At 38.9% G+C, this 8,498-nt stretch overlaps 1 protein-coding gene across 1 annotated transcript; it reads left to right on the top strand.

The window, feature by feature from the left end:
* Nucleotides 1–529: 529 nt before the first annotated feature.
* Nucleotides 530–2,275, top strand: LOC103975598 (homeobox-leucine zipper protein HAT4). Its single transcript, XM_009390610.3, has 4 exons — nucleotides 530–948; nucleotides 1,038–1,378; nucleotides 1,487–1,566; nucleotides 1,661–2,275. Exons 1-4 carry the CDS (start codon nucleotides 765–767, stop codon nucleotides 1,989–1,991), a joined length of 936 nt encoding a protein of 311 aa, XP_009388885.2. The 5' UTR covers nucleotides 530–764; the 3' UTR covers nucleotides 1,992–2,275.
* The last annotated feature ends 6,223 nt before the right edge of the window (nucleotides 2,276–8,498 follow it).

Here is an 8,498-nt window from a genome sequence, read left to right as displayed (position 1 = left end):
GAGGGAGGGAAGTCATGCAGGGCTAGGCATTGAATGCTGTGGGGACTCGCTGTTGCCGAGCATCGCCATCAACAGGTGCAATAATAGCCCATCTCGAAGGCAATGATAGACATGGGTCGGTACCATGTATGGCAATCATGGTGGCCTCTGCAGCCGCGACTGTCACCGTGCCACACCTTCTGCCACCTTGCCTTGTGAGAGTCTGCGTGACAGCGAACGGAGAAACGCGACTAGCTTCCGGGATTATTTACATGCTAAATATCACTGTAATCTTACCGGAGAATACGAGGTGTAAAACATGTCTGTACTGCATGCGATGGAGCCACTGCAAGAGGAAGAAGAAGGATACTGACGACTGGAAGCCAATGACAGAGAGGGTCAGCGGTCAAAGCCAGCAAAAGCCACGGGTTCCGCGTGAAGACGACAAGAGATATACACCAGCTTAACTATGGTTAGCATGTACGCGAGGAAGAAAAGGAGGTAGGGTTAGTAAAAAGCAGGCATGATTGCGATGATTAGGGAGAGACGATGAGGGAGAGGGAGAAGGAGAGGGTGCAAGACGCCAACTATTTAATGGCCTCTCCCCTTGCCCCATCCTTTACCATAGCCGTCCCATCTCTCCTTTGAGCATCCTGAGACCATTGCTAAGCTCCTCTTCTGCTACGCGCTGCTTTAGCTGCTGTCAACCAACGAAGAGGAAAGGAAAGGAAAGGAAAGGAAAGGAGAGAAAAGTGAAAACAGGAATATAGTGAAGACATAGCAAGATGATGGGAAAGGATGATTTAGGCTTGAGCCTCAGCTTGAGCTCCTCCAGCCATCACCACCACTTGCCTCCTCAGCTACACCTCATGCCTCCTTCCTCTTCGTCTGCTGCTTCTGTTCCTTTGCCCTCACCACCTTTTCCTTGCCACCAGAGGACGCAGTGGACTGATCTCCTTGCTCGAGCGGGTAAATAGACCTGTGCTTAGTGACAGATCTGAAGTCTCTTCTTGTTCCTTCATGAAAGATGGGTTTCTTACGTTGTGTTCTGTTAACAGAGAAGAGACCGGTGGTGGACATGTCCGGGGGAGCAGCGGAGGCGAGGTCGCTGCCCCGACTTCGAGGAATCGACGTGAACCGGGCGCCGGCGGGCGCCACGGAGAGGGACAGCGAGGAGGACGCAGGAACGTCGTCCCCGAACAGCACGCTCTCGAGCGTGAGCGGCAAGCGGGGGGAGCGCGACCACCACCTCGGCGACGAGCTCGACCCTGACCGTGCGTGCTCGCGCGGGATCAGCGACGAGGAAGACGGCGATGGCTCCCGCAAGAAGCTCCGCCTCTCCAAGGACCAGTCGGCCATACTCGAGGAGAGCTTCAAGGAGCACAACACCCTCAACCCCGTAAGCTCTCTTCGCCTCCTCCTCCAACGGTAGATATATATGTGTATATATATGGGTCGGGGTAAGACTTGTTGCTGAAATGGGTCTGCTTCTCTCCTGAAATGACAGAAGCAAAAGCTGGCGTTGGCCAAACAGCTCAACCTGAGGCCAAGGCAAGTGGAAGTGTGGTTCCAAAACCGAAGAGCAAGGTATCCAAACAAAAGCCATGCCATTCTCCTTCTCGCTATTTATTTGGCTGTGATCTCAGAATACTGATCTGTTCATTTCTTGGGGTGATCTCAGAACGAAGTTGAAGCAAACAGAGGTGGACTGTGAGTTCCTGAAAAGATGCTGCGAGACCCTCACAGACGAGAACCGGAGGCTGCAGAAGGAAGTACAGGAGCTGAGAGCTCTGAAGCTGTCGCCGCAGTTCTACATGCACATGACTCCCCCAACCACACTCAGCATGTGCCCTTCCTGCGAGCGCGTCTCCAACTCCACCACCACCTCCTCGCCGTCTACCAACGCGCCGACGCCGGAACACCATCAGTTCCTCCACCACCAGCCGATCCCGGCCCCGTGGGCGCCGATCCCGCTCCGGCCTTTCCTCGATGCCCCTCCGCAGCGCTCTTAGCCGAGTTCACATCGACCCGTACGCTCGAGATTACCAGGCACGAGACCCACATCAACGACACCACCATGGCCATGACCATGACCGTGGCCGTGGCTTCTGCCTGCAAGACATGGTGGGTGGGGATGATGAGTGGATAGCGTGAGATGCTGCTGTTGTCAGCGCACGATGAGTGCTGTTCTGTGACGGTGATTGAATGGAGAATCCTGTCAGCTTTTCTTTTCTTGACAGGCATTCCTGGACTCAAACTAAAATTAAATTCAAGCCTATTACTGGATCTTAGATCAGTTCAATCCACAAAATCTTGCCTCCCAAGTCCTGTACCGCATGCAAGTGTGAGTAGGTTGAATGGTCCACGCTCGGCTGGCTCCTTTGTCACGCCCAGTGACCTTATCGGCGGACAGCAGGCGTCAGGTCGTCCTCATCATTACTGTGCGCGGTCCGCCCACCATAAGACGGGGAGCAGAAGACGGAGATCGCCTCCCTCGGAATGATTGATATGGATTATCTTTCCATCTCCCTCTGTCCGGTCTTTTGTCTTGCTTTTGCTGCGGCACGAAACATTGCATGTTTACAGAAAGAGGGAGCAGTGCTCACGTGGGCAGTGAATAGGGTGATGAATCCGAGGAATATACAAACCCTTCTCCATAGTTCCTCCGAGTACAATTAATCTTCACCTTCTTTGGTTGATCCATCTACTGCTGTAAAAGAAGAAAGATAAATAATAGAAAAAATAAAAAAAAGAGTAATTCTTGTTAGTATAATAATGAAAAAAATAATTTCAAACAGTGTCATAGATCATTTTTCTTTTCAAATATCAAAAAATATGGGTTGTTTTAATGAGAATTGTTGAAAATGAACAATAACAAATTGTTATGGCTATTTACTTGATGAGCTCAGTCATGAGATAGAAAGTTAGTCAAGATTTTGTGATTGCCAGCTAAATAAATCTTTTACATGCTGCATTCTCTATGCAATGTTTTTTTGTCTTAATGTAATATTTTTGTCTAACTAAACAGACCGTAAAAACATCATACTTCAGATAATAGAAATCGACTGCACAAAACTAATTACTTAGCTCCATCACATGATAAAGAAAGCAACATAAAGCATGATCGGAGAATTGTTGCTTTTATTGAATTATGGTTCTGTCTCATGTTGATTAATGACACTTTTGGGTCATTTTGATGCCCATCTTGTGATCCATGTCGATGTAGAAGCTAATGCATCGAATAAGTTACTAATTTGTTGAGATCCACGAATATCTTGAGATTATTGAGTAAGAGAAAGAGTTCTTAGCAAGGATTTTCTTTTTGAAAATTAAGATCTGATTCTTCTACATATATATATATCTAAACTTGGACGAGAAAAAGGCAAATGTAAGAAATACATTGGGTGCTCCTGAGTTTTTTGATAAGATGTTTAGAAATGATATTTTCTGGAGTTTCTAGAGAGGATGAGAAATTCTTCAAGATTTATATGATGATACATAAATGCTTTGAGTGGTGATAACTCAAAAGTCTTGTAATTGATTTCATATGATAAATAATTTAATTTTTTTATGAATATAAGTAAGAGTTATCGAACCACATTAATCTTACATCGACTTTCCGATGTAGATTTTATTGTTGATCTTTGTAATATCTTTTAATTTGTGGAACTCCTCTCTCCCTCTTAACGTAATTAGATAGCTACTTATGCTAGATTTCATAAAGCTAATTATAATATTTTTGGGAGTGGATCATATACATCAGGTGTATTTTCTTAAACTTATTAGAAGATATTCATGTGTGGGAGGAGATTGAAAAAGAGAATCGAGAGAATAGTCTTCTTATATTGTTAAATATCAAGAGAGTCAGATGATATATATTTGAGTCTAGCTTATAATTTAATAGCTTAAATATTAGAGCTAAATTGATATAACCAATATAAACTTGGTAACTACACCACCTACCAAAAAGAGAGAGAGACAATTGAGTCACACATGAATTGGGAGAATCTGTTAGAGAAATATTCATGAAGAGAGACCGAAAAAGAAAAAGTAAATATCAAGAGAGTCAAGTGATATATATTTGAGTTTAACTCAAAATAATGATATATATTCGAGTGTAGAAAACCGATACAACACCATCCTTTCGTTCAAGGAAAAAAAAATCTCATATAATCACAAGTTTCTTCCATAATTCACAAATCTCAACAGTTGCTTTTACCAATTTATACAAAGATCTGTTTCTTTATAATTTAGTGAGCTAGAGTTACTTCCATGCTTGCCATTGGTCTAGAAAGACATCTCTCTATGTTCTTCAAAGAAGAAAAACTGCACACCATGGCTAATTGATAAGCCAACAAATTGTTGATAAGCGACTTTACTCACATTCCTCCTTGCTCAGAAATCATTAACCACATGTTCTCCAGTAGCTGCTGTCATGATTGATTTGATCTAGAGAATGGTTAATCCAATACAATTATTACAAGGACCATTGTTTCTGCAGTATTAGTTGGTTCAAGGCTTATTGGATTATACTGGTCTGATATCTCAGTATAGAATTGTGAAGACAAGGAAAAGAACCTCAAATTACCCAACTCAATTCTATGATGTTTCTGATATTGTCTTTCTACCTACCGCATGTATCAGCTTTGCTGCAAATAGTTGATCTCCATCATAATTTTCATTCTGAACCATTACACAGTCAAGTAGGAAAATTTTCACTCTATCCAGAATGAGAAAGCAATAGCTGATCAGCCAAGCTTTCTTTGAATGGCCATAATACATCCTTTTCCATGAAATGGTCATCTACATCACTCCTGCTAAAGAGTACTGCACAAAAAGAAATGAGTAGCACAAGCTTGTGGAGGAGGAGGATTTCTCCTACCTGGCATACATGACATCTTGATATCTGAGCTCCTCAGATATGCCGAGGCACTGCAAACCCTACAGCATCAGAGTCATGGAGTTGAACCCCATGAGGTGGCTCCCCCATGTGGCAGCAGATGTGGATCCTAAGCTCACCATGCTCTCATGCAACCACTGAAGCTTTGCAACCAGATGGACCAGCCGCCGGCACGGCGCAAGGACGAGGGTGAAGGGGATGACACAGATGCCCAACTCCAGTCCCAACATTTCTCAGGAACTCTTTGCCGGTTGCTTGATGTCCGCAAGCTTGGTTCCATGTTCAAGGCTTTAACTCATGTTGCTTCATTTTAAATCATTTGTGATTGTATTCTTCATCCTATGTGTGAATTATTCTATATATATCAAGCACAAGAAGATTACACTTTGTTTGTATTATATCAGCTTGTTATCTGGACTTTCCTGCCAACCACCACCTTCCAATGAATCTATGATTTGAGGTCAGCTACATGATCTTTAATCAATTCATTCATTCATTCATTCATTTTGTACAGTGTTGACTTTCTTTAAAATTGGATTCCTTAGTTTTATCTCTATGATTACTTTTTCTTTGGAGTTCTGATGATGCACAATTGTTAGCATAGTGACAATGTTTGGAATCTTTAGAATATTAATGGAAGTTTCTTTCAGTAACATGAACATAAAGATAAAGGTTGAGAAAAGAATAGAAATCAGAACACGTTCTTGTATGCTTTGCTGGGTCTCTTATTTTTTAGTGTGGAAATAGTTGATAATATATTGAATGTATTGAATCAAATAGACATTATGCGATCATAGAATTAAACTTACTATGAGATCATTGACTTCTTGGCGCTTCCTTGATTTAGATGCAGATGAGATTAGCTGTCTTGGTCTACTTAGATCAAAGTCTTCTTCTCTACTTTGACCAAGCAATGGATGACAAATGCCATTAGAAACAAGGTTTTAATTCATAAATACTCCTTTGCTAAGCTCAGAGGCTACATGAATCCATCTCATCTTCAACTATGAGAATTTGAAATTGGTTAAGTTCAAAAAATTAATTATTTCATCAAAATTTTATCTATATATATCCAATATGAGCTAGCAATTTATAAAATTCTATATAAAGTTCCAAAAACATAAAAACTCTCAAGCCCCATATAATTACTAGAAAAGAAGACAAAAACAAAACTATCTATCCGATTATTGAATTTCTTGAGCTTATAAATTATTTAAGTCAATTTTCATATTATTGATTGTATTACTTTATTGATGGCTGATCTAATAGGTTTTCTTGTCAGATAAGAAGATTATAACATTAGCTTATAATATTTTAATTATAGATTTTGATAAATGACTTGTGATACCTCATCTTAATTATGAAATGTTTTAATATTGAACCTAATGAGTTTGAGGTTTATTTTCAATATATATATATATATTAAAAATAAAGAATATGAAAAATTATAATAACACTTTTTGAGACCGAGAAAATTCCCTTTAGATTTTCTAAATACAAATATCTCATTCTTGCAAAGATGCTACAATACGATGTTTGTCATTTATAATGATACAATGATACCATTTTGGCACTAGATTACCAAATGTTGTTAGGGATGCATGATATCTGTTAAAGTCCTTTGCTAACTTTAAGTTATCTAGTATTTATATCAATCCATTGACTAGTTTTGTTAGGATATCACTATGTAGAGTTTTTAATATTTTTAGTATTATAAAGTAAATTATAATTGATATTTGTTATGATTTTAGCCATGCTATTTTTTAAATAATGTAGGTCAGCATTTCTTGTGATTTATGAGAGCCACAAGCAATAACTGACAATGTCTACGTGGAGGAGGAGACGACGACAATCAATCATACAAAGATATGTTTGATTATATGGATCTATCTAATTAGGTAAAATATATTATAGATATGATTAGATTTTGATTGTGATTATCAACTAATAGAATGAAAGTTCGATTATGGTAAAATTCCTTAGAAGATGATCTCGATGGGAGGGACTCTCCTAATTACTTATCTTAGACCCTCTGCTCTTGCCTATAAAGAGATAAGACCTTCTAGGAACTAAATATAAATACATAGATATGTGATGTTATTGAGAGATTAAAGATTTTCTCTCATATCACCTTAGTCCCTAATCCATCATTCATAGTGGTCCGGTGAAGGATAGGAAGAGAGAAAAATATGAGTCTAGTTCTCCTTGTAGATCGATATCGTTGTATCTTTTAGATCCGATGATAGTATATCTATATATCAGATAAAGGCTTTCTGAATAGAACCATAAAGTACGTATCATAAATATGATGTATCAATATTTGATTTTATTTTTTGATATTAAATTTTTTCATATAATAATATAAACATAATTTTTATACTTATAATTAGTATTAGAGCCATGTTTTAAAATAAAATACTTTAAATTATCAAAATATTTCAAATCTATTTTGTATTTAGATATGCTTATTACCACCGTTCACTTGTGAAAAAGATGTTATTTGGTATTGATTTATGATATTTGAACGATCCGTTTGTATTATTGATTTGTTTTTCCATCTAGTTCATTCTATCGCTTGCTTGTGGGTGATGCAAGGTTCCTTATATTTAATTGATAGACTACTATCTATTGGAAAACCTGGGAGATCATCACATGCGCAGCAAAAAAATAAAACAAAATTTGATTTCTCAAAAGCAGTTTTATATCAAATTACGTGCGACGATCGAGAGCAAAAAACTCATTAAATCAAAAAATACGTATGACGTGAAACGATCTCACCTAAGAGAACTCGTATATCCTTGATTTGTAGATCCCAGTCCATGGGTGAAGGAGATCTCGCATTCTTCTCTCTAACGATGATCCACACGATGAATGAAATAGCGATGTATCTTCTCTCATAATATATTATTTTATAGCTTTCGTGCATCACCACAAACGCAACAGGGGCAGTCCTTCTTACTGCCTTCTTTCACCAGAGAGAGAGAGCAGTTGGCTAAGGAAGAATGGAGAAGTTAGGGAGGTAGCGGCTAACGGGTCTAGCCTTATAACCTTTTTAGTCTCAAATCCCTTTTTATAAAGAGCTCCTGTTGCTAACCCTAATGGATCCTACCATATTGGGTACATGATCTCCATCCAATTATCATAACATATTAGATATTAGATCTCCATCCAATTATTCATAACTTAATGGAAATTGGATCTCTATCTAATTATCCACTTTAAGCTCTTATTGGGTCTCACCCATTGGATCCAATAAAACAAGAACTTATTAGATATCACATATCCAATTATTTATTCATCGCGTCATCTACCATATGTATGTAATCCTCTAGGCCCAATATTGAGTTAGTTATGAGTTGCACTTGTTATAACTCCTTCTGATTTAGTGAATTATCATCTCATGATGATTCACTCAACTCATCAACTATGGATATACTATGTCACTACTCCATAGTCCCAAGACAGTACAGGGGATCTAATCCATTGGACATATCTGCCCTTAGTTACCGTGTATCTATAGTCCCTTATATATCTAATATCTCATAGATTATATATTGGGTATGGTGCTATCAAGCCCATACGAAATCTATCCGAGTCTTATTTTAATCGGATTCTCCTA

Source organism: Musa acuminata, chromosome BXJ1-4, assembly GCF_036884655.1.
Source record: "Musa acuminata AAA Group cultivar baxijiao chromosome BXJ1-4, Cavendish_Baxijiao_AAA, whole genome shotgun sequence".
Classification (NCBI taxonomy): Eukaryota; Viridiplantae; Streptophyta; class Magnoliopsida; order Zingiberales; family Musaceae; genus Musa; species Musa acuminata.
This window is presented reverse-complemented; position numbering and strand designations above follow the sequence as displayed.